The following is a 26,504-nucleotide window of genomic DNA, read 5'->3' as shown; positions in this document are numbered from 1 at the left end:
AGCAGAACAAAACATCATCGAGATGCACAAAATAAATAAAGGAGGGTTCAAATGATTCATAAATGCAGCTGAAGTGTGCGTCCACGCAGTGACTGATGGGAAAACAAGTTCAACTGGAGCGCCTCCTGCTGGCCTCAACGGCCCGTGTACAGGTAGCACTGGGGCCTCAGGGTGGCGCTACAGGGCTTTGAAATGAGGCCTGGCTGAGGAGTCGTCTTTGTCAGAGGCAAAATCAACTTGGTTGGCAACAGTTGCTCGAACAGATGTGTGGTAGACTTGCTTTTCAGGAGCTGCTACCGACAAACCAGCAAATAAACATCAAATATTTCCTCCCTGACATTTGTGAGCTTCCCTCAAACACACTCCGTCAGTCTTGTTGCTGCTGAACAATAAAATATTCAAAAAGTTTACCTGGTGATGTTCTCTCGCACGATCGCAGAAACACCAAACGACTGACACCACGCCGATGCAGTTCACAGGACAGAGCAAACGATCTGGAGAATCTTGTCGTTGTTATCGTTCCCCTCGCACGTGTTATTACTGCGATTTCAGCGTTTTCGCTTCACAACTAAAGCGTGCAGTTTACTTTGTGAGCACTCAAATGGAGTCCTGAAAAGCAAGTCTACCACACATCTGTTTGACCAACGCCACTTGATCTGGAACACCAGCAGCCAAGTTTGAGTCTGATTTAAAACGATGTTTCACGTGTTTCTGTAGCGAAGAACAATCAGAAGCATTTCATCCGTCACAAAGACTTTTATTAGAAATAAATCAGAGTATTTACAGTGTTCACACTTCTTCATCATAAGTTCTGCTGGACGGCCCGAATCCTGCCTGATGGAGATCCAAGGTGAACCCGCTGGAAACAGCAGAGGACGGCGAGGTCTCACAGCAGCTGGTGGCAAACCCAAGCCAACCTCATCCCCACATCAGTTATTACTACACCCAAACACACAGCCTGCAGGGCTACACCTTCACATGTAGTTATGTTGTAATCCAGTTACTGAACACGTAATTAAACTGGGCTACGAAGACAGAGCAGTAAAAGACCCAGACTGTCTCAGTACAGCCCAGCATCGGGTCACCTGGTTCCTACGAGCAGGAGCAGCAGAGGCTTCGGTTAACCTCCGACCATTAAAACCATTAAAAAACCAGTAGAAAGCAAAACATTTACATTGACATGAATAAACTATTAAAGTATAAACAGCAGCCTGTGACAGTGGGAACAGCTTCACCTGGGCCAGCTTCACCTGTTCTTGCTCGTCTTCATCACTTCACTGCTGCAGAGTTCACAGCTCTAAAACCTCACAGTCAGAGGCCGATTCTCAGAGTCTTTAAAGTGCATCCCACCCCCTCCTGCGCCTCCTAGCCCCCATCCTGTGAGGTATCAGGCTGAGTGCTGCACCCTCCTTCCTCCTCAGTCCTGTGGTCTGCTACGATGCTGACGTGGTCGCAGTGCTCAGAGGGCAGCGAGACTGGGTAGATGGAGTTGGGATCATTCAGCAGCAGAGACTGAGGGGGCGGGGCAGAAAGGTCAGTGTTAGATTAAAGAACACACACACACACACACACACACACACACACACACACACACACACACACACACACACACACACACACACACACACACACACACACACCTCTTCAAAGTGTGGCGGCAGCACGACTTCTGGGCACAGGAACTTGGAGATTTGTTTCCAGTAGACCACCAGAGTCACCACCAGAGCCACCACCGTGGCCATGACCACAAACGCCACCACGGCCGCCACCCACGGAGCTGCATCCACTGTAAGAAAACCACACAGCAGCAGGTGAGCCCATCAGCGACACCTTGAGCGATTGTGACGGCTGTGTGACGGCGGTGCCTACCGTCACCGGTGCGCTCACAGACGACGTCGCTGTACTCGCTCGGTCTGGGGTTCATGTTGGTGATGATTTGGACCTGGACGCAGTATTCGCTCAGCGGGTCCAGGTCACTAAGAACCACTCGGTCCTGCATCATGTCACTCATTGTTTCTACCTGTAGGAGGCAGCAGAGGAGCTCAGCTGATTTCACTGTTTTCACTCTTTGAATTTTTAAAAGTTACAGTTAGGGATGCACCGATACTGGTATCGGTGCATCGATACTGGTATCGGTGCATCCCTAGTTACAGTGTGTAAAACATCATCACTAGCTGTCAGCAGTTTCTTACCCCTCACACTTTAAGTGCGTAGCTCTAACTACGGTGGCTGCTGTAGGACAAACATGCTTCTATGAGAGATCAAACACATGAAATTTGGACTGTACATCATAACGGTTGTGGCCGTATTCCTGCTACTGTTTGGACCGCGTCCACCTCCAAGCCTGTGGAAGGCTGTCAGTGCTGTTTACCTCAGCTGTCACTGGTGGGCGAGACGCCGCCACCTTTATTTAATCTGAAAGAGGCTGTGAAGCTCTGTGACAGGAGGCCAGTGCAAGTCAGGGAAGCTCAGCCATGAGTTGTTGAGCTTATGCTTAAGTGTCCTTAGCAATGCTGTTTCTGCTGCTTTTAGCTGGTTTAATGAAACTTTATTGTGCATCTAACATTGTTGCACCCAGACGCTTTGTGAACAAACTCTCGTGTGATATGAGAACGTAATCAAACTGTTTATCAGAGGGAAAGTGTGATTTTAGGACACTGGAGCCTGATATTAGCTGGCATAATGTTAGCTTCTAATAATATTAGAAGCTAAAACTACAAACCGGCGTTCCCACCTCTTCCTTCGAGCTGCTCTTCCAGTAGGTGATGTTATAGGTGGCCGAGGTGTACGTCTCCCTCAGTTCTGACTGCTTGAACACTGGGTCTTTAATGCTGACTTCCAAAGATGTCCCAGTGACATGAAGAGTCACATCAGGTGGACCGATGAAGGCTGAGGGGGACAGATGTGGAGAGACGTTTTTATTGGACAAAATCAAAGCTGCAGCTTCTCTAACAGTCCACTCCATCTGCTACAGCTCTGTTATGCCAGTGTGCTTGGAGCTGGGGAGGTTCCCACCATGACGGCAGACGGTTTCACTGAGGACACAGACAGAAACACAGAAACCAGGATTTCACTCTGACTGGACTGAAGTCAGCGACGGCGAGAGCTCTGACGAGCGAGACGCTGAAAAGCTCGCTCACGGTTTCATTTCTGATCGTCTTCAGCTCAGCGAGGCTCTTCAGACGTCCCCTGCTGAAGCAGTCATTGCATAACTGCAGACTCCCCACACAGCTGCTGCCACAGTCTGAACCGGAGCTGAAGGGGACCATCCTGATCTCAGGAAGCTTCTCTGAGAGCCACCAAATGGTCTCATTCACCAATCTTTCATTTTACCTCCCAAAACCTGTTCTGTTAGATCAATGATGACATTACGCGAGGGAAAATAACCTTAATCATCTACAAGTCAGCTGTGAGGGTTATTATCTGCTGCCTTATAATTGTCAGCTGGCTTTTTAGCCTCTTCCTTTGTAAATACCAGACGACAGAGGGGAAAGTCTTGGCCTGGAAATCCACTAACATGGAAGCTTGGAACAAAACTGAGCAGCCGATGGGAGTTAGAGCAACATTTCCCACTGTGGAGCACATGTGGCACAACTGGAAAAGCTTCAGCTCTGTCCAGTAGAAGTGGCCAACGAGAGGATACCAAAAGCTCCCAGAAGCAAAGGTCTTGCTTTGTGCCTGCAGATTTCATAGTTTCAAATGCAGATAACTGCAGGGGTTAGATCCCCTCTCCAATCACTATGGGCTGGTTTTTTAGCACAGAGCTAAAATTTCCACCCGAGTGCCAAACGGGCAAAAGTTTCAGTGGGATAAACGACACCCATCAGCTCGTCATCGGCTAATACTCGGTTTTCCTCTCTGTGTCACGCTACTGGATCAGAGACAAACGAGCTCGGCACATATGACGAGATTCACTTACTGTGTCTGTCCATGTCAATGACGTTACTCTCCACCCAGCTGGAGCTCTCGGCCCCCCGATGCGCCCGCACTCTGCCCGTGTAACTCCCGTGCACGGTGAAGGAGGAGGAGGTGAACTCACATTTGAGGGCTGATGTGTTTGTGCAGCCATTGTTGTATCCAGTTGCTAAGCTTCTGTAACAGAGAAACACAGCGATGGCGTCACAGGTGTGACTTCAGACAGATGTTCTCCTCTCGGGAACACGACCGCTGTTCAAGAAGATCTCACGACTTTATCCTGCAGGACGTGTGACGGCACGAAGCAAAGAAACTAACGCTCACACGAGCTGGCGGTGCTGGTTACATCAAAGCTGGAACGCCACGTTCACCGTTTGTGCATCGGGACAGAAAAGCGTGCGTTTGCTTTCTAACGAGTCAGTCGAGTGGAGGCGTTTCCCAGAACAGAGACGCTGCAGATAAGAGGACGTTTCTGTTGTGTGAACACCTGGACCGCAACAATAACAGCTTCGATTTCACCACGGTCCTCACAAACCACACCACACATATTAAAATGGCTTCAGTGGGCCGGAGAGCAGGAGAAAGGCAGGTGCTGTTCTTCCTGTAAGTGATCTGATTGCAGCTTTTCAGAAATGTGGAACAGCAGGACTGATGGTGCAGATATCACAGATTCATATGCAAAGCAGGACTAAACCGGTCTGCAGTCACTGCGCTGTCCTCACCGTTTCAGAGCACGTGCATACTGTTTTTAAATAATCATTAAGGATCATCTGAAAACGCACAAAGGGAGCACATCGAGTGCTGACACTGACACCGCTTTAGAATCGTTTTTCAGAAAAGTTGGACGAGCTGCAACAAAAGGCTGGAGAAGAGTGTAAACCTCGACGTCTGCCAACTAAAGAGGAGGCCGGGTGTTTCCAGAGCGCACACAGCTGGATGGACACATCTGCATGGGCTCAGGATCATCACTGCGTCCACGCAAAGAAGACCCGGGAACGCCGCCGGCTTGCCTGAGCCGGGCACAGATGGAAGGCTGTGCCCTGACCAATCAGATGCTGAGATTATGTTTGGACATGACGGCGGTTGTGTCGGTTCCACAAACGCACCGCAGTTTAATCTGTTCATCTGAACATGACTCCGCCTCCTGACTTCTGCCTGAACGCACGTCTTCATCAGATCGACCTCATAAAGCCGAGATCTGACAGCGCAGGGAGGAGGGGCTGAGGTCGGAGGTCAACACCCACAAAGAAGCGAAGATGTTCCTGTGACGGTTTTACTCGACATCTCAACAGGAGAGAAAAAACACGACTAATCCACGAGTCTGCAAACACACTGTTCATCAGCGCACGGCGTTCTACAGAATAACCGCCGCACCTCTGCATCCAGGTAAATCCAGGTGTGATGGAAGGTTTACTCAGCGCTGAGTTTTAAATGTTTGTTCCTACAGAAAGACATCAGGTTCAAATTTATACTGCCTGCAGGAAAAACTCCTGATGCTGGACACGAGGGCACATTTATACAGACTCATGAAATCCGTTCTTCTTAGAATGATCTCTCCCAGAACAACAGCTGGAACTCACCGTTCCCCCGCTCTTGGATGAGTAACTTTTGTGACTTTGTGATTCCATAACTGCGTTTGTACTTCTTCTTTGGACACGGCTGTTTCAGTCTCCTCATCGCGAGGCACCATCAGCGCTTCACCTGGAGGTACAGGTGCTTCCTCATGCAGGGATGGCGGCGCGTCAGTTTGCAGATAATGAGCTTTTTGCAGGAGCCCATCGGACACAGACATGGTGGGAAGAGCTGAATAGGGTGGCGTTTCATAATCTGACGGTAATGGGCTTGTCGTGGGGGTCAGGTTTGCTCGCACGCGTGAGTACATCAAGGTAGGCGGGTCTTCTCAGGGGCGGTCTGTGGATCTGCCACATCGGATTTCATTAGTTCACATTCTGCATGGATTATCTTACTGACAGTTTATCCAACTTCCTCTATGTGGCCTGAACAGAGTACATCCTGCGCTCACAGGCTTTATTGCAGTCACTGTTCCTTCAGTCCATGCAGACCCTGGGAAAAGGCTCGCGCCTTACTTGGGACAAATCCCAGCAGGACCTGAAGCTCTGCAGCATCGCTGAACCGAAGGGTTTCATAGGAGAAAGCATCAGCGGATGTTTTATTGCTGCAGCCTTTCATTTTTTATTTTGGCAGGAGTGAGCAAACGTGCACTCATTCTGTATGATGTCAGTAGTTTATAAAGATCTAGGAATATTTTAACTTTCCACGTATTCCCAAGCCAGTGTCCTGCAGGTAAAACTTCTTCATAATACTTTATGAACTGTCCAGAATGGAGCCTCTGGTGGGCCGGTGCTGGTCCCCAGGCCTCATGTTTGGCATCTCTGATTCAGAGAGCAACTAAAAATATGACAAAGCGAAGTGTGACCTGCTCCCAAACACTGAGGTGATCGGACTCTTCGGAGGAAGAATAACGTCCATTTCTGAGCCCAGCTGCTCTGGAATCTTTGATTTTCCACTGACAGCGACGAGTAAGACCCAAAGATTAAGTTTCCTTTTCTAGCTCGCAGTGTGATTAGGGCTGGGTTTTTATAATCGATTCATCGATTAAAATCGATTCTGGCTTGGATAACGTAAAATCGATTCATTAAAATCCTGAATCGATTTTTTTATATAAATTTATTTTGCCCGAAATGCCAGAATCTCAGGTGAAATCTCACAAAATTTCAAGAACCACCAAACAGCTAAGAGAGTAAATGAGAGCAGGAACACGGATTCTGCACAAAGACTTAAACACACAGCGCGAACCCACGGATCAGAATCAGTGAGATGTCGCCTTTCTCACGGTCGGGGCTGAAAGCCGACAGCTCGCTGATTCTGATTCGGCGGGTCCGTGTGTTCACGCCCTTTATGCGCTGATTCTAAAGCTGTTAGTTTGATGTCTCTCCAAACAATATTGACCGAACCAGCAGCAAAAGAAGATCCGAACTACGCTTCACATAAACATCGTCATGTATTCACTCTTTTACTGTTTTGCTTCGACCACGATGCACAGCTCTCTCTCTCTCTCCCTCTCTCTCTCAGTATACTTCAAGAACAGTTTCCCGTCTAAAAATCTGTTTTCTTCATTATTCGCTTACTTGTTACGCACAAGACTACCGTTGTTTACAGGCTGTCGGCCGACTTTCTTTTTGTTTCGTTTTATATACTTCCGAAAAGAAAACCTAATTTCTGCCGTTCAATACTGAACAAATTAAAACTTTTTGAAATTATGCAAAATGCAAAATGCTGTGTCTCTAATAAAACCGCTGTAACTTCAGATTACAATCATGTGTTGATTAATGGTTTTCTTTCGTTTTTGATGTACTGCAGAATATTTTTATAAAATCCCAGGCCAGGAAAATCACCTTCATGTTTTTTTGTGTTTTATCTTCAGCTACTTTGACACAAAGGCATCTGCTGTGATGCTCACACCTTTGATAAAGTCTTGCGTGTGTCAGCTTCCTTTTTATAGATACAAAAATATGTAAATGTACTGATCTGAATTATAATATTTCTGACTGTCAAAATTTCCCAGATTCAAATTGAATAGAATCGAATTAAATCGAATCGTGGATCGAATCGATTCGGGACCTTGTGAATCGGAATTGAATCGATTCTAGAAATCAGTGACGATACCCAGCCCTAAGTGTGATGATCGCACTCGCCCTCCTGAAGGTAAACATTCAAACTGAAAGTGACTCAGTTCTCTGACACTAAACTGCGATCACCTGAAGCTGTCACACCCGCCGGTGACTCACCTGTACTCGGCCGTGTAGGTCAGAACATCGGTCGTCCCTTCAGGTGGATCCCACCTGAGCACCAGGTCCATGTTGTAGGACGTCAGTCGGACGTGGGTGGGTGCGCTGAGCCCTCCTGAGCCGGCTGAGCACAAACACAAAGACATGAGCGCTGTTCGCTGACACTAAAACACACTGCTGTCTCTTGTGCTGGGGTCAAAGTTCACCTGTCTGACTGAGTAAACAGCAGACTGTGCTCTGGGTTTCAGCTCACAGCTTTAGTTTAAACACTCGTCACTAGCTGAGCTTTCTTTTTGAGCTCCAGACGCTCTGCGCTGCCTTTCCCTCCGTCAGACCGCCTCCTCCTCACCTGCCCTCAAAGTAAAGGTGTGCTTACCTGCGGAGCCGCACAGTGCGTAAAGCGCCAGGATGAAGGCGCACACAGAGGCTGCCATGTCCCCGGCAGGTTCGCCGCTGTCAGTGTGCTGTGATCCGGCTCCGAGTGTGTTTCCTGGTAGCTTTCACGGCAACAAGAGGCGGGGAAGTACGCGGAAGCGAAACTGGCGTGTGCGCAGAAACGAGTCCGGCTTCAAGGAATCAGAGCGCGCTGGAAAAAGTGTGGGTTCACCCAGAGCACGCGCACACGGGGTGTCACGTGCCTTTATTTATACGTGGGTTTATTTATGTGACAGCGCGCATGTCTGCTGCTTAGTCACAGGCAGACGAACCAACAGCACCGAGTTATTCCGAAACGGAACCGTAACACTTCTCAACGTTTTCACCGACACTTACTTTTTACAGTGTGCAGTCACGTGGGCAGGTGGCAGCTTTAGGGGGCAGGGGGGTTCGGACTCGCGGTGTGTTCAAGCTGAGGCTCGGGTCAGTCTGTGGTTGAAGTCATTATGACAGTGGGCCTCATAAGGAAGGAAGGCAGGAGTGTGTGTGTGATGCTGTGAGGACCTGTTCACACACTCGTGGTGACGGAAACACACTGAAGCACAAAACATGCAGTTCCTCTGACGTCCAGTAGGGGAAGCAGCGAGCCCGTCCCCGTAGACTCCCATGTTAAAGCTTCCCAGCAGATAAGCATGTTTGCAGCACTGTTTGGTCCCTGTATTTAACTGATAACACAGCGAGCGATGACGAGTGATGGCTAAGGCCTGCTTAGAGACGTAGAAGCTACGCGGGTGCATGAGGCTCACCCACAGTGCTTTGCAGCTCTGGCTGCATGTCTCTACAACGCTGCATGAGCGGGATGGTGTTTGACTCTTCAAGAAACAAGGCCTCCAATTCAGGAGGAACAAAGCAGTCTCCACTCGACACTGGACTCCATGACTCGTGTGTGTGTTCCTGTGTGCTTTCACTGCTCTCTCAGTGTGTTTGGGATCATCGGCGTGCTGAAAAATGAAGCTGCTGCCAGTCAGATGTTTCCAGATGTTCCTGCGTGGTGGATCAGACTCTGTAATTCATCAGTTTAAGATCTCCAACAGCACTGACTGACCTGAAACCATGACACAGCCTCCACCGTGCTTCACAGATGGCTGCAGACGCTCACTGCTGGACCTCCTCCTGACCTCCTCGTACACACTGACCATGATGTGGATCCATCTCTCCATCACACCTGTTCCTCTGACCTTCAGTCCAGTTCTGGTGTCATTTTCAGCCTCAGTCTGTCCTCCTGTTTCCCTTCATTAAGAATGTCTTCATGACAGCATTTCTGAGGAGGTTTCAGTGAACTGTGGACCGTCGCTCAGGTGCTGTGTCAGGTCTGTGATGGATTTGACCAGTAAGTGTTTAAAGTTACTGGTTTTAGAGCATGTGCAGCGCCATCTTGTGCCAGTGCATTGTGTGACGTCACCCTCTGCCTAGTTTGGATGTTGAACTGGACAGAGAGTCAGAGAGAGGCGGCCTCATGGAGGAAGCTCATGTTGAGCCTGACGAAGAGTTTTGGGAGAGTGGCGCTGAGAGCGATGATGCAGATGTAGAAGTAACTGTCTCTCAGGATCAAAACAGCATCGCGTCCGTTCAAGAGCTGGGGAAGCTGTTTCATGAGCGCTGCGAGGAAGGTTGTGGCAAATGTGTAGTCCAGCCATCGACCACTGAGACAGCTGAAGAAGGACTTGGCCGGGTCCAAATACATCGATGGCCATGACCTCACCTGGAACTCTCTGGTTCGGTCGCCATGGAGTGCAACACCTCCATCCACGCACGTCTCACCACTGCTACGAGTGCACTCCATTTTTGCATTTTTGGTACACCGCTGGTCTGGAACATCTGTTTACAAGAGTGGGGGAGTATTCAGAGAGCATATTCCATCCCTGATACACTCAGTCTCACACACACACACACACACACACACACACACACACACACACAGCATGAGCTGTAAGATAGGAGCCACGCTCAAGACCTGAATGAGGTCCTGCAGAGGAAGCACCACCAGGCTGAAGGAGACCGCCATCCTTCACCACATCACCACTCTGCACCTGTGGTGACCTGACGATGAGGTGTGAGCATCCTCCCCTGTAGAAGACCGCAGTCAGCCCCTGCTTCATTAAAACTCTGCTGTTTGAGCTCCTGTGAAATTCGACCTTGACAAAGTGCTCCTACAAAAGTGTGAAACCTCAAAAGTTAAACATACAGGACGACCAAGAGGGAAAAGTCCCTGTAGGTGAGCTTCATCAATTTATCGCAGCACCAGAAGCAGAGAGGAAACCAGAGGATGCTGAAAGTGGCACAAACAGCTGTGCTGGAAAGGAGGTCAGCAATCTGTCATCACACCATGATGTCAGACGAGGCTTCCGAGCTTTGGAGAGGACGTGTCTGCCACGCTCAAACACCGGCTCAGCATAAAGGTGAAACCTGACAGAGCTCTCTGCGACGGGACGGCCGTGCAGATGTTCAAATTCAGAAAACCCCAGAGAGCACAAACGAACAGAGCACAGCAGGTCTAACGGTGTTTGTACTGTTCATACTGCAGCACATTACTGAAGAGCTGCACTCTAAATGATTCCTACATTTGTATGGATGTGTGCATGTACATGTCTATACTGTTAGATAGCTATTACTTGCATATTTCCACAGCCCTTTATCCATAACACATACTGTGCATGCGTGTACATAGAACCTCAGCTACTGCTGTATAGAGCAGGGCTCTAGAGTGCAGCCAGTTTGGTTGCAAATGCGACCTAATTCCTCAATAATGTCACTAAAAAAATGGAGCAGCTGTTCGAGTAAAAAAAAGTCTCTGTGTGGCCGACAACAGACGACACTATGCTCATATCGTGGTCTAAGCCAATCAGAGACAGTCAAGGGCGGGACCTCTGAGACGCCCACGGTAGGATGTTCAGACACTGAGATGTTCAGTTCGAAGCCTTTGAGCCATTTTTAATTTAGACTTTCTGTTTATTTTATATATCTTGAGATATGTTAAGTTTAAATTTGAGCTCAGTGAAGCTCGTTAGGCACAAGAACTTTTTCAGTAACTGGGCTTTCTGGTAGAAATGTGCTCCAAATAAAGAACTTTGTGTCGAGAGGATTGATAGTTAATCATTTACAAATCAATACTGTCTGTATGGACAGCTATTATGGGTTAGTTTGTAAGGTTAGGCGCACAAAAAGTTAGTCTAGAGCCGGATATTGTGTATTATCTTATTTACTTTGTATTTCTTGACTTTCTATTCTTGGTATACTCTTTGTGTTCTTCTGCTATCTGTACCTGAGCTGTGGCAATGCACAAACTTCTCCTCCATGGGATCAATAAAGTCGTATCGTATTTCCTTTAAAATGCAAACCTACAAAAATACAAATACAACAATAAATACAAACAACATACACCTTAGAGATAGGGTGAGGAGTTCGGCCATCCGGGAGGGGCTCAGAGCAGAGCCGCTGCTCCTCCACATTGAAAGGAGTCAGCTGAGGTGGTTCGGGCATCTGACCAGGATGCCTCCTGGGTGAGGTTTTCTGGGCATGTCCCACCGGGCGGAGGCCCCGGGCCTTGGTGTTCCCCCGGATAAGCTGGAGGAGGTGGCTGGGGAGAGGGAGGTCTGGGCTTCTGTGCTTGGGCTGCTGCCCCCGAGACCCGGCCCCGGATAAAGCGGAAGAAGATGGATGATGGATGGATGGCAAACATACATTCAGGAAATATCTGTTCCTTTCGTCTAGTCTTTTTTCAGACTGTGCAAATGTCCAAAGAGGAGCTCCAGAAAGCTGAAGAACTGTTGCTCAAGAGCACTTTAAAAGATACAGGCAGCCTCCCATTAGATGCACCGGAGGTATAAATGTGATGATTCTAGGTTATGTTCACAAAGGTTGACCTGTGACCTCGAGGGATTTGATCTCAGTGTGTGGAAGCTCGTCCTCACCTGCTTTAAACAGGTGAGTCCAAAGTGTGATTAATACAGCATCATCCACAAACCTTCACATCAGACTCTCAGAGTTCAGTTTGCTTTATTTAAAAATGAAAGAAAGACAAGTCAAGAAAACAATCAAAGAAAAATCATCGCATTCAAAGTTCACTCCAAATATGGGTGGAGATGGCTGCACAGGCATCCACCCTTCACTCCCCTGCAAACCAGATAAACTTGACTTTAAATGAAAAGCATGGGTCTGCTTATTTAGCACAGAAAGCAGGAAATACAGGAACACTTCACAATAACGCTTCACATATAAACTCACAGTAACGACACCGAGATTTTATGAAAATTTCACTTCCTGTCTCGATTAATGGGATGAAGAAGAGCTCCAGGTTATAAAAATATAGACACAGACGTTATTCAGATTCACAGGAGACGCTATTGTCAGGATTACATCGTCACAGGTCCGACAAAGATGGGAACGACCTGTTGTGGGACGTGTCCCTGTGGGAAACCGTGTCAGCTCAGCGACGATGACCATCTGAACTCAATCAGTCCAGGTGAGACTGAAGGACTGCATCAGCTGTTCAGGAGTTTGACATTTTTATACACGCGCCCCATTTTCAGGCTCAGAGCAAACAGAGCAGGACTTTTATACAAATATTAAGAATAGGTGGCAGAGTTAAAATGATCTGAGCTTGTTCAGCCCACTGAACCAAAGTTTGTTTGATCCAGAATCCACTGCGGTGGTGTAACAGATGCCAACCGACATCATCCATAAAATACTTGTTACACATCATTACACCTGAAGCCCCACACCCGCTCCGCCGGCTCCACCTAAACAGACTTCTCCGAGTGGCTCCTCTTCAGGCGGTCAGACGAGCCGTCGTCATGTGAGCTCTGAGGCGAGAGTCCGGGTGGAGCGCTTCCTCGCCGGTAGAGGATGACGTACGACTGGAAGAGAGGGCGGGACCGTTTACTCTGACCTCTGCTCAGTCACAGCAGCTCTGACCACGAGTACATGCAGACACCAGCATTTAAATAAAAACACCGTTAACAACAGCAGCAGAGGCGAAACACTGATCCCACACTGTGTCATGTGACTTCCTGTGGACTGCATCAAACGTAGTTTGTGTCATCAGATGATTGATAAACTGGTTAAATCTGATCGATTAGTCGCTGTTACCAGAGATTTGGGAAGTCTCGTTTTCAGCACACTGAAGGTCAGCCGGCTGCCGTAGGCGACCAACGCCATGAGGAGGAACACCAGCGCGCAGAAGGCCCCCAGCAGCACCACCAGCATGTACACTGAGGAAGAGACCAGGGTGCAGGTGTTAGACTTCCACCTGCACATTTACATGCCTGAGAGGAAGTGCTCGCTCTGAAACCAGGTTCCTCTTTCAGTCTTCGAACACGGTCCATGTGCCTTCATCAGGGCGTGAGGTCTGTGAACACGCATGTGTCCATACACGGTGATAAAACCGAGCTCCCATTGGCTGTGCCGGACGCACGAATGTGACATCATGTGAAAAGAAGAGCTAGGCTAATCACAGAGGTGCGTCTTACATACTACATTCAATTCAAAACTGACACTCTGGAGTTTCCTCGTGTCTCTGAGCAGTGAGAACATTGACATTCAATAAATATTCTAACTTATCAAACATGATTTTGTGGCACAAACAGGATTTCTTTATCACCAGACTCCAAATAAGCTACAGCAGCGTGTGGACAGAGTCTTCCTGTCACACCGTGGACAATCAGGTCAGCTTTAGCGCCATCATAAACTTGTAATAAGCATCGGCTCGTGTCTGGACTTCTGGACTCCTCCTTCATCTTATACCAGACCCTGAAACTAGCTGTCCTAACTCCTCCCCTCTTTAATCCAACTTTCTTTCCAATTGGGTCTCATGCTCTGGTGGGCGGGGCTTTGACCCCCTCTGTGACGTACTACAGAAGCAAGAGAAGAAGAACTCTGTGATAAACAGTAAAGTGGGTTAATTCAGCTGTTTATACATCAAAACAAGATAAAATTAGAGCTGTCGTCTTTTAGCTCACTAAACTGAAATGACATTAAGCAGGAGAGCAAGTCTGCAGCCACACATACGTGAGTTTCTGGGTGGGGGGCTGGTGAAGGCACACTGAGCTTCACTCGGGATGGCTTTGGAGAAGTGCGGCTTGACGGAGGCGGTCACACAGTACTCCACACCTGTCTGCAGGTAGCTGATCACAGTCTCCTCAGAGTAGGGCATATGCAGCGTGAACTGAAACACACAAACAGACAAAGTTCATACTGACGGTCCGACAGGCGCAAACAAACGTTATCATGTGACAGGAAGAAGATGCTGAAAATGGACCACGCTTCAGCCAACCCTGAGATCCCCCATCAAAGGTCGGTCATGGATCTGCTGCTGTGTGGTGTGGATGATTCACTGTGAAAAGTCCTGATGCTCAGCTTCACGGCCACCAAAATCAGAGTGTTCTCCAACGTGTCCACAAACTGTTTGTGGACCTGAGCTTAAACACGTGCACATGAACACAGCTGGTGAAAAGCTGGACAAGGTGAAGACTGAATGTTCTGGTTTGTGGGCTTTTTAAAAACACATGCAGAGGCACGTTAGAAAAGGAGAGCCTGATCCAACACAGAAGGAGGAAACTGACAATACGGGAAAACCTGCAGGTCAGGAAGCTTTTAAACCTTCGACCAAACCTTCACAGATTTCTGATTCTCTGCAGGCAGGTTTATGTTATGTAGTTACCTGACCTGTAGCTTCTCCACTAGTTCCTCCAGGTGGCGCTCTTTCCTCCATTTCTTGTCATTCCAAACAAACTGGTGCAGATGCACTGTACTTTGTACTTTGTACAGTGCATCACTTCCTGTGTTACAACCGTGATTTTATTTTTCCAAAGACAGGAAGAGCTGCAGCTCAGCAGCTGATCAGAACAGGAAGTAAAGCAGAACGACGCACTGAGCCGCTAACATGAGGAGCTACAGAGCGCAGAAACATCTGGGCCAGAGGTGGCCCTGTGTGGACTCATATATGTCTGGGATCAGAGACAGAAAGCTGTGAGGAAGCCCACATCCACAGGTCTGTGCTTATATCTCTGAGGTGTTTGATCAACCTACCAGCTGAGAAACGGTGTGCAAGTGTGCCTAGAAGAAGGCAAAGGGGTCCCACCAAACACCGATGGGGTTTAGATTTCTCTTTTGTTCATTCACTGACTGATAAAAATAAATGATTAACTCTTTGATTTTTGAAAGCATTCTTTGTTTACAGCAGTTTCTCTCACCTGCCTAAAACCTTTGCACAGTACTGTATATGTGTGTGCGTCACATAAAAGTCCACACAGGTGAGACATGGATTTGCTGGACAAACTGTGTTCACACCTGAACATTTTAGAGAGTTCAGGGTCACTGAGGATGGACTCACTACTCATAATGTGAAAGTGTGACACGACTCCATCCTGGACTCATGATGTCGACTTCAGCAGAAAATGTTCATTTTGTGTACTCGGACATAAATGCGATGAAAGTCGTGTGGCTCGTGATCGATTCATAAAGTTCCATCACAGGGATATTTTCAGTAAGCTGCTGTTGCAGCTCGTTAAGTCGCTCGTATTCTGTGTTTGTGCAGTTATTGCCAGCTGTCAAAGCTGAGCATTAGTGAGTATCGAGGTTAAGGAGGTCGTGTCCCGCCTTCGCCCAGCCGCTGGTGGGCTGATCATCTCGGTGACGGCACCATCTCCTCCTGGTTTAATGAGCTTTAAACCTTTAAGTACCCATGAAGACAGCAACAACAAATCACTATAATTTTATAAACGTAACCACATACGACTTCTTGATTAAACATAACCAAGAAGTTTTTCCACAAAAGGGACACAGAGAACGAGAGGACTCACATCCAGCAGCAACAATCAGAAGATAATGAGCCGACTGAGACTGTGGTGGAAAAAGTTGTTTTTTCACCAAAACCCTCAAAATAACTGTTTTTCTTTAATGTTTGTTATGTATTTACTGTGTTTTTGCTACAACTGCTTTGAACTGCTTTTATTTTTCTTGTGAAGAAGACATTAAGTGTTGTTTTAGTGGATTTTAGCTCAATATGTGAATTATTTTCATCCTAGTTTTACAGGAAATACTGTGAAGTCGTACATTAAAGTTTTATTTGTAATAAGTATTTGATCAAAGCCAGAATAGTTGTTAGTTTGTTGCTCTGCTACAATCTGCAGGATACGACACATTTTCCAACATACTGAAGAGTTTATTGTTTTTCTCATAAACGTTTCACATTTGTACTGAAAATTTGCCATTTTTGTTGTAAATGTCTTATTTTCCCCATAAATATAAGATGGTTTGGAAAGCTATGTGTGAAAGCGGAGCTTTTGAAAGCTGCTTGTCGTGCCTCGTGCGCACCTTTACTTCCTTTTTTGACACCAGACCGTGCGCCATGTTTTTGATGTAGGCTTCTGATTGGCCAACACTTCTGCGTTTCCACGTGGACGAGGACAATTAGACAGTAAGTGGTTGCACTTAAAGCACCCAGAGTATTAATCACATGTGTGGGCGTGGCCACAGATGTGCTGTCCAGCTTGACTCTTATTGATTGTGCAGAAACATCACTATTACTGCTACAAATAGGAATATATTCATCTTCATAATAACGTTTTGTTTAGGTTTTTGTTTATTATGCTTATTTTGGTCACAGATGTATTTTGGGGCGTGTGAACGTGCTCTTTGTGTTAGTGCCTCCTGTGTAAATGTGATACAGGCTATAAATCAGCTCTACACCTGCAGCCCAAACCTCCAGACGCTGTCTCACCTGCTTAACTCCTGACCCCGATCAGGGGGTATCAGCTGACCTCCACAAAGTGAATGAATCCTGCCTACCAGGACATGTAAGCGGGGGATTTTTCTGTAACTTTCAATGGGACTTTCAGGTCCTGCTTATTGAGGAAGAATCTGTCAATCATGTGTGTTTAATCTCCTCCAGCCGACATGTTCCAGCTCGCAGAGATGACTGACCCTCTTCTCTTGAAGCTCAGCGTTTCCTCGAACACAGGCAGATGTGAGCTGGGGAGAGGAAGACGCTGCCAAAAACCACAGAGTGAAAAACGTCAGCGGCGCCTCTCCAAGCCGCGAGGTGCTTAATAATCGTAGCGAGCTTTCAGACGAGCTGCTGTGTGGGTTTGCCGTTGTGATTTCTTGGTATTCCACACGGCTCAGAGTTTCACAGCATGTAAACGGCCTCCGTTACAACACGCAGGTGTGCGTGACGCGGGAGGATCCGAGGCTCTGCGGCTGGTTCGTCTCAGCATCAAAAAGTTCAAATTTTCCACAAAACACAGAAGTGCTGCTAAAGGAGCGTGGATGAGGTCAGCTCCTGTTTAAGGTGGAAGAGTAAATGTTGAGCCTCACCGTTTATTAACAGCAGGGCTGAAATGTAGGAAAGTTTGCTCTCCATGGAAAACTGTGTCGTCTTACATGATGATGACCAAGAACAAAAACCTACATTTGAATGAACCATGAGAACTTCACAAGATCATAAAACATTTCCTTGTAATAAGTCAAAGCGAGAGAAGTACTAATAAAAATCTGGAAATGTAGTCCTTCACAGACGTGTGCAGGAACTTTGTACTGTCGAGTACACCAAAAACACAACCACATGCAAACCCCTGTGGGTGTAGCCACAGGAGGAAGACAGGAAGTACCGTTTAAACGCACGCATGTTTGCAGAACTCAGATTACCAGTGTGACGGCGCCGAGACAACCGAAGCGCTCCGAAAGTTTAGTCGTAAAATTATTGTGTTGGTAAAATATTTGTTGTATTTGCAGCGGCACAAGTAAAGACTGTAATCTGAATAAATGTTGCTTCAAAACTCAAATCCTGATGAAAAGACGTGTTTGACATGTTCATTCATTTGTTTTCATTTATCGTTGAACGAGTCACAAAATGATTTTAGATTTCAATTTGTGTTTTAAACACTTTTAGTTTCTGAACACTGCGATGATTTACAAAACTTAAATATCCCTGAATTCTCTTTAATCAGAAAAGTTATTTTATACCAACAAAAAAAACAAGATTTACTTATAAAATAAAAGCCAAGATTCACTCATTAAAGAAAAGCTTGTATAACTGGATCAACATGTAAGGAACTTTCTGAGGGACACCTTTGTGTCCACACACACAAAATCTACAAGATAATCTAAAACAACAGGCAGAGTTTGTAGGTTGTTTTAGAAAAGTCTCAGTCTTTGTGTGTTTGGCCTTTTGTCCACATGTAAATGGGGTCCTGGGTTACAGAAAAACTGAAAGAAGACAAACAAGTGTACATTTATCTGGTTTTATGATGGTGGGGCAGCTTCTGGTTTGTCTGCATTCTTGTACCGTTAGGTTTAAATATCCACCTGACTTTTCTCGTATTTTGTGTTTTCATGTTTAAAGCGGTTCTTGGGGGTAACGGGGGAAACCCCCTTTTCAAAAAACACCCGAGTGCTGGTGGGCGTAGCCTGAGTGTACGGCCGACATACCTCCGCTCCGTCGCGGGTTCGTCGTACGTGGAAGACTAAGTCTGTGTGGCTGTCCTTCAGGTGCTCGCTCGCCAAGACTTCAGGAAGTGTGAGGTGCAGGATTAAACAGTTCCCACATCCAGACACCGCAATGTCAGGAGGTCCAATCACAGCTACAGAAAAAAGAAGAAATTCAGTCAGCTGGAAGGAGACTGGACACAAATCAGTACAGCGACACAAACACAGGCGATGATTTTAGTTTCTGTCAGCAGAAAAACCCTGAAGAGATTTCTAACCAGGGAAACTGTTCTCAAAGGAAAACGTCATGGGACCGTGTAACATCTGTTTAACGAAGCTGTGAGCAGGATTAGAAGAAGATGAAGGTAAATCATTAGGAATGTACAGGTGATGGCACGAACAGTCACATGACGTGGATACGGCGACGTATCCTGGCTCAGGGCGAGCTTTGATAAAACAACCACAAAACCAGAAAAATATGATGTTTGTGGTGTTAAATGCAAGATGGTGGGTGGAGTTACTGATGTAACCTGTGTTAATAGGAGTTATCGTTTTACACTGCTGTAAGGTTACAACAAATATGACATAATAATAGGTACAAGTGTGCTGTGTTGGCTCTCCATCACACGCTCATGCTTTCATCATAAAACTGGTAATGAAACGTGTTAAAGTGCCTCACTGTCTGACAGCGGCAGGAAGCTGTCCGATACCGTCCAGCTGGACCTCTGGGTGGCCGTGAAGGCCTGGACACGAGCTACGTAGTGGTCGAACGGGTCCTTGAAGGCTCTGGTCAGGTCACATGTTTGTCCCGCCCTCAGTGCCACGCAAGCCGGCACCGGCTTCCACAACTGCTTTCTTCATGTCGAAGAAAACAAAACACAAAGACGGACAGATTACTGTGTCATCCTGTGAAATAAACCTTTCACAGATGAATGAAGCTGTGGGCGTGTGCGTCATCCACAATAAATAACCTCACATCTGCCTTCAAATAAATATGAAAGTTTACATTTACTCAGAAAGGAAAGTGCTGACTCTGTATTTAGAGGTGCCTCAGAAACAGAAATGAAACATGAAACTTACTGAACAAAGGAGCTAAATAAGCAACAAACACAGGAGATATCATTCAGGATCAAACGAGGCTGAAATTAACTTTACTGACATTATTGTGACCTGACGTTTTAGTAAGAAGCACCTTCAGCCCAGGAGGTGCCAAACCTCAGGGACTGAGAAACCAAGAGTACAGTGAAGAATTCATGTTATAACACAGAAACTGCTTCTGTTTCTGGGACATCATCACTAGAATATCGACTTGAGTCATTCCCAGGCGCCGTTTTTACATTTCTGACTACAAAGCTAACCACACAGTCTCTGATGTACTGTATTTTCCGCACCATAAGGCGCACTTAAAATCCTTTAATTTTCTCAAAAATCATCAGTGCTCCTTATGTATGAACTCTGGTTGTGCTTACTGACCTGGAACCGATTTCATGACGTACACGGCGCTCAAAAATCTGTTAAAAATGTTTTACAACAACTTTGGTACAAGATGAAGCCGCACCGCTTGATGAACTATCAGGGGGTTACGGCAACTGTAGTCAAGGGGCCTCACGGAGGAATCTGGGTCCTAAACTCCGCTTCAGGTCCCAAAGTCAAACGAACACTGCGGCATCACCGAGAGTTACAAACTGTCTAAAATCTTTCATCTTTAAATAAAATTATCAGTGTTGCTGCTTTACCAGGTGTAACAATTAAGTTTAACATCCATGAAAACAGGATTTATTACGTTTAACAGAGTTAGAAGTTAGCAGGAAGTTCGCTTGCTAGCTTCCACCTAAACATGATATAGCATGTTCTGACTGAGAGATTTCTGAAAAAATTCAAACGTACAGCTCTGCTATCACTTCCAACATAAATGAAGACAGAAAACTAAACAGCAGTGACGTTTGTAGGGTTACTGAAGTTGGGCTAGCTGCTATATAATGATGTGCTACGTGATCGCTAGCAACACAGCTATGTTAGCCTAGCATAAACACAGTGAAGCTGGAGGATGAACGCTAACTTTTTTCCACTCGATAAAAGTTAACGTGAGGGTTCCTGATGGTTAGAGACAAATGCAATCGCATGGCAGGATGCTGTAAACGAACCAAACTTCAGTCAGGAGAACAACTGAGATAATCCATCCACAATACGAGGTTAGTCAGGAGACACTGGCTGGTTTTAACCTTTGTGCTGTGATAGTACTAATCACTAATCACTGCTCTGCCGTGTCAAACAAGACCAAGCGATCTGTCCAAGCTGCTCTATTAAAAAGACCAGCGAAAGCCTTTAAATTTAGCCTGACACTCTGAATCTGAATCGGTTTTGTTTGAGACAGCTTAAATTTCTGATCAGATTTTCTGAATACCTGGAGCGGACGACTTCTACCATGAATTGGGCGTCAGAGGGGGTCTGAGGGCCCGGCTGGAAGCTGAGTGTGTGTTCCAAGTTGATGGAAGAGATGGAAACGCTGGAGGGTGCAGAAAGGGAAATGCCCGTCGCTACAGAAAGGAAGAGGATATAAAAAAGTTTTAAAATAATCCTCCTGTATGCTTAGACAGGAAGTGTTTGTACTCACACAGTTTCGGCTCTGCAGATTTAAAATGAACCTCTCAAAACGCATTTGAAGTACAAACTCTCAGCTTTACTTCACGGAGTGGAATAATCCACTATTTTATAACAGGATAATGTACTTAACACTGTTTCTTACACAGGAGTGGATATATCTTTGTTTCTTCAAAAACAAAACTCATCCATCCAATAGTGCGAGGGACCATTTGCTGAGGACTCATTAACAGTTTGGTCCACAGAGAGAACAAAGACAAGATCGTGGACATCCACAGGAGACAGAGGGGGATGATCCCAGGATCCTTTCCATGGTGAAGAAAACCCCCCTTACAACATCCAGTCAAGTGAGGAAGACTCAACGTGAGGAAGACTCCTGTTATCGTAGGCCTTTACACACAGACTGACTCAAAATTCAGAATTTTTCAGATGTGAACTTGTCTGTAATGTTAGCATGAAACGATGAGCTCGTCCTGATGTTCCTGAACACAAAAAGGAAGAAACAGAGATTCTGGTTTGTCCGATGCTCGGGAGCAGGCGGCAGCAGGGAGGATTTCCTATTCTGATCCCCGAGTCGAAGCCTTGGGACGGGTTTCAGGATTGAGCTCCTGTTTATTAGAGTTGTGACCACATCTGAGGAGGCAGAGTACTGATTCAGAGAGCCGACTGACCCGCAGCAGCAGCTAGCTGTGAATCTGAGGGATGCAGGATTATTTACTGTTTATAACTTTGTGTGACTTGAGCTACGAGAGCAAGTGTGGCCAAACGCAGTGACCTGAATGGTCAGATATTTATTCACATGTGAAAGCTGGAATAACCCAGCGTGATGGGAGAAATTAATGCTTTAAAGCTGTTCGCTATCACCATCCTGACACTTTGGAGCTGAAATCATAAATGTGGGTGAGAAATGTAGGGAAGCTGAATCTGCAGGAACTTTTCACAAAACTAGTTTAGAAGTCGGAAATAGAAAAGCTTAAAGCTCTAATGTCCAGCAGGGGCCGACTCCTCTGGCTGTGAAATGAAGTCTGATTGCATAGAGGTCTGTGAGACATAAGCCTCCAACTCAAAAAAGATGGTCTCATTGGAGTAAGAAGGGACCTGAAAACAGGGAGGGTTTAGGGCGGAGCTACATTTGATTGACAACTGCATCGTCCCTCTGTCCTCGCAGGTCTCACATCAAATCAAATCAAAATGTATTTCTATAGCACTTAATAATACAACTAAGTTGACCAAAGTGCTTCACAGTCGGTCAGAGCAATAGCATAAGACAGAATAAAAACAGTTAGAAGGAGGACAAGAAACAATAAGGTAAACAGCATAACTAGCCGTCTGTGAAGGTTCTCAGTCATCCAGGTCATCGTAGTCAAAGGAGCTTGCCAGACGCTTTTCTTTGCAAGCTCCTTTGACAGCATAACTAGCCACGAAACTAGTTTGAATCAAAAGCCAAACTACAATAACACGTTTTAAGACGCAATTTAAAGACTGGATGGACTCGGAGGAACGAATATAGGGAGGGATGTTATTCCAGAGGCTGGGAGCTACGACAGCAAAGGCCTGACCTCCTCTGGACTTCAGACGAGACCTTGGTTGGGTCAGGAGCATTTGATTGGAAGATCTACAAATGGAGGCGATCGGATAGATACCTGGGAGCCGATTGAAAATTTTAAAAGTAAGCAAGAGAATTTTGAAATTGATACGGTAGAGCAGATCTACCTGCTCGTTTGTCACATCTGGGTTCAAAGCATCAAGATGATGATGAGGAAACATCTTCATGATGGGAATACATCACAGTGTGTCTGTGAGGTGTCTGTATGATGTGCTTGGATCATGACAGTGTTCTTTAGTTCTTTAAAGACATCCACAGGAGACGACGGATGTTTCACTCAGAGCTGCTCTGACCTGCCTTTTGGCCTACTTTGGACAAGTGGACTCTGTCACTCACCTTCAGCCTTTATTCAAAATGATCACGATTAAACCTCCAGGTTTGGGAAGGGTGGGTTTACAAAAAGAGCTTCCAAATGGGAATGTGGACAGTTGGATCACCTCCAGACCTTTCACCCGCTTCATTTACAGAGAAACAGCAGCTCCATTTGATCTCCTGAAAATCAGAAACTGTGCAAAGAAATGTCTGTAGTCTCTCAACTAAGTGAGTAATATTCCTGTTCAATCCCGTGAAGTAAAGCTGAGATTCTGCACTTCAATCACAGAGTCACCGCTATAAAAGGCTGTGACTGTTCAGAGACCTACAGCAAAGAGCACTTCAGTACAGACTGAGAGGGAAACGAAACTTACCTGAGCCACAGACAAGTGGCTACTACATAAATGCAGTGCAGGCTGTTGGAAGAAAGACATACACATGACAGCAGAGTCAGCGTTTCGTCACAGGTAGTGACGTTCCAGGTGACTAATTCAGGGACCACTTACACCGAGCCAGACTAAAAGTAAGGAAAAGGACGAGTCTGCCGTTTATGTTCAGGAGTAAATCAGATGGGTGGCTCTTTGCGTGCTGATTAGCAGTGCGTAGCTAACCTCCTGCTGTTCAGAGACTGTTTGCTTTATCTGGATCATGGACCTTTTCTTTATGGTTTGCGGTTCTGTGACAGCGGTTAGCAGTAAGTTGACTGCTGTTACTGACCCAGTGGGCGTGTCCCAGAGATAAACTTTCCCCCTTGGACCAAAGAACAGTGACTAACATGAAGGTATGTTCAGTAGTTTAGATGGTTACCTAGGCAACCAGAGCTTGCAACGTCCGCTAGTGGCCAATCATCAGCTACAAAGTGCGATGACTTCCTGTGTGGCCAGTATCCGCTCTTTGAGTCTGACATCATTGGCTGTTTCCGGGTCCAAACTCCACTTCAGGTCCCAAAGTCAAACGAACACTGCAGCATCACTGAGAGTTACAAACTATCTAAATTCTTTCATCTTTAAATAAAATGATCAGCGTTGCTGCTTTACCAGGTGTAACAATTAAGTTTAACATCCATAAAAACAGGATTTATTATATTTAACAGAGTTAGAAGTTAGCAGGAAGTTAGCTCGCTAGCTTCCACCTAAACTGATCTACGTCCCTACCCTCACCTATGGCCACGAGCTGTGGGTAGTGACCGAAAGAACGAGATCGCGGATACAAGCGGCAGAAATGAGCTTCCTCCGAAGGGTGGCTGGCCTCTCCCTTAGAGATAGGGTGAGAAGTTCGGCCATCCGGGAGGGGCTCAGAGTAGAGCAGCTGCTGCTCCACATCGAAAGGAGCCAGCTGAGGTGGTTCGGGCATCTGACAAGGATGCCTCCTGGGCGCCTCCTGGGTGAGGTGTTCCAGGCATGTCCCACCGGGAGGAGGCCCCGGGGCAGACCCAGGACACGCTGGAGAGATTATATCTCTCGGCTGGCCTGGGAACGCCTTGGTATTTCCCCGGATAAGCTGGAGGAGGTGGCTGGGGAGAGGGAGGTCTGGGCCTCTTTGCTTAGGCTGCTGCCCCCGCGACCCGGCCCCGGACAAAGCGGATGAAAATGGATGGATGGATGGATGGATGGATGGCTTCCACCTAAACATGATATAGCATGTTCTGACTGAGAGATTTCTGAAAAATTCAAACGTACAGCTCTGCTATCACTTCCAACATAAATGAAGACAGAAAACTAAACAGCAGTGACGTTTGTAGGGTTACTGAAGTTGGGCTAGCTGCTATATAATGATGTGCTACGTGATCGCTAGCTACACAGCTATGTTAGCATAACATAAACACAGTGAAGCTGGAGGATGAACGCTAACTTTTTTCCACTCGATAAAAGTTAACATGAGGGTTCCTGATGGTTAGAGACAAATCGCAATCGCATGGCAGGATGCTGTAAACGGACCAAACTTCAGTCAGGAGAACAACTGAGATAATCCATCCACAATACGAGGTTAGTCATTAATATACTGCTGCATGGGCTGTAGCTACATCAGAAGGGTTTAAAAACTGAGTTTTAAAATGAACAGTGGTGATAAAAACCGAGAGAGGCCGACAGGGATCACTGACTGTTTTTAGGGGCTTGTTCAGATTAAATAGAACAAAATACAAAACATGTTAAAAACACAACAGCCTTAATAAACCTGGCTCAGGGTTCATACTCATCACTTAACAGCCAGATCCCTACACTGACTAGGGAGGGAGCTAAACCTGACATGTATTATAGCATGTAACACTGTAAGATATCTATGACAATATAAATAATCTGAAATTAGTTCAGAACTTTTACTTTAAGTGTCTAAATTCTTCCTTTAGCAGTGTCTGAACATTAACTCGACACAGGCTGCTTTAAAACCTAAGAACAGAAATGCACAAGGACCAAACCCAAGCCTCAAGATCCAGCTGAAAGTTTTACTTATCGCACCTTCATGGCACCATTATCAAGGTCCAGAGACTTTAGAACAATAATATTATAGAAAATCTGAGCAATAAATCACTTTACTGTCAGTAAACTTCATTATTAACTTTTATATTGTGATTTTGTGTCAGTCTTTTGGCAAATGAGCAAAAGTCATTCTACAAGTTTAAGGAAGTGAAGAGAAATGAAACCAGAAGTAACATTTTACAACAAATAATAATGATAATTAGTTATTTAAAATGTTATTAATATAATAGGTCATTTTTTAAACTGTCACAGTTTTTCCTTCACTACCAGTCTGATTTCCTGTGACCCCCTCCTCCTTTGAACTCCCCCAGAAACAGATTCAACACCCCTGTAAACCTGCTGAGAGCTCAAATCAGACATTTCCTGTAAGTCCATGAGTGCTTCAGTAGAAATAAGAATGATTATTAATTCTCCTGCTAACATCCACACTCACTCTTTTCCTCCAATACACACAAACTTCAATGCAAAGGTGTAAAAAACCAGAGAAAACAACAGAAAGCTTCAGTAACCCCCCACCTTCACCCCAGTGAGCATTACCAAGATGTAAATGCAGAAGCAGCAGCATCCACAGCCCCATCGTGTGTCCATGGACTGTGCCAAAGTTAGACTGCTTCAAGGCGGCTGATAAGCTGTTTGTGGGGCTGAGGACAACCTATAGAGGGAGGGGAGGGCAGCACAGGGGCATGTGTTATTGTACAGCTCTGAGTTTCTGTTTCCACAGAAGTCCCTCCCTGCTCACACTACAGCTCCAGCTCCTGATCACAGAGCACACAGGACGCCAGCAGCACCGTCTCAGACCTTTATTGGTTTGAAGCGCGACTCTGTACAAAAACATCTGAGGCTTCTTGTTGTTTTTGATCAATATAGAAATGAAATGGCTCAACGTTGGCTACTGTGAATACAAACATGCAAAAATGGCACAAA

At 46.1% G+C, this 26,504-nt stretch overlaps 2 protein-coding genes across 2 annotated transcripts; both read right to left on the bottom strand.

Moving 5' to 3' along the window:
- Positions 1-749: 749 nt before the first annotated feature.
- On the bottom strand, positions 750-8,322 carry LOC146616697 (interleukin-10 receptor subunit beta-like). Its single transcript, XM_085374699.1, has 7 exons — positions 8,101-8,322; positions 7,725-7,848; positions 3,920-4,092; positions 2,735-2,889; positions 1,870-2,020; positions 1,641-1,786; positions 750-1,512 (listed from the first exon to the last, which is right to left on the bottom strand). The coding sequence occupies exons 1-7, from the start codon at positions 8,156-8,158 to the stop codon at positions 1,366-1,368; spliced, it is 954 nt and encodes a 317-aa protein (XP_085230825.1). The 5' UTR covers positions 8,159-8,322; the 3' UTR covers positions 750-1,365.
- A 4,419-nt stretch (positions 8,323-12,741) lies between these two features.
- LOC146616696 (interferon alpha/beta receptor 2-like) lies at positions 12,742-26,157 on the bottom strand. Its single transcript, XM_085374067.1, has 7 exons — positions 26,097-26,157; positions 20,989-21,121; positions 19,264-19,439; positions 18,588-18,739; positions 14,166-14,322; positions 13,248-13,369; positions 12,742-13,015 (listed from the first exon to the last, which is right to left on the bottom strand). Exons 1-7 carry the CDS (start codon positions 26,155-26,157, stop codon positions 12,899-12,901), a joined length of 918 nt encoding a protein of 305 aa, XP_085230193.1. The 3' UTR covers positions 12,742-12,898.
- Positions 26,158-26,504: the final 347 nt, after the last annotated feature.

Source organism: Diplotaxodon limnothrissa, linkage group LG16 (assembly GCF_057381915.1).
Source record: "Diplotaxodon limnothrissa isolate DT_005_m linkage group LG16, D_limnothrissa_male_GT1.1, whole genome shotgun sequence".
In the NCBI taxonomy this organism is placed as follows: domain Eukaryota; kingdom Metazoa; phylum Chordata; class Actinopteri; order Cichliformes; family Cichlidae; genus Diplotaxodon; species Diplotaxodon limnothrissa.
The sequence above is the reverse complement of the archived record's forward strand: the minus strand, read 5'-3'. Positions and strand labels throughout refer to the sequence as shown.

Excerpts from the sequence above, each read along its gene's own strand:
- LOC146616697 (XM_085374699.1), bottom strand. The coding sequence starts at position 8,158 with ATGGCAGCCTCTGTGTGCGCCTTCATCCTGGCGCTTTACGCACTGTGC. Across the intron at positions 7,849-8,100 it reads CGCACTGTGCGGCTCCGCAG|CCGGCTCAGGAGGGCTCAGC; the intron begins GTAAGCACACCT and ends GTTTGTGCTCAG. Across the intron at positions 1,513-1,640 it reads TGCCGCCACACTTTGAAGAG|TCTCTGCTGCTGAATGATCC; the intron begins GTGTGTGTGTGT and ends CCGCCCCCTCAG.
- LOC146616696 (XM_085374067.1), bottom strand. The coding sequence starts at position 26,157 with ATGGGGCTGTGGATGCTGCTGCTTCTGCATTTACATCTTGGTAATGCT. Across the intron at positions 19,440-20,988 it reads GTAGAAGTCGTCCGCTCCAG|AAAGCAGTTGTGGAAGCCGG; the intron begins GTATTCAGAAAA and ends TTCGACATGAAG. Across the intron at positions 13,370-14,165 it reads CCCCCCACCCAGAAACTCAC|TGTACATGCTGGTGGTGCTG; the intron begins GTATGTGTGGCT and ends TCTCTTCCTCAG.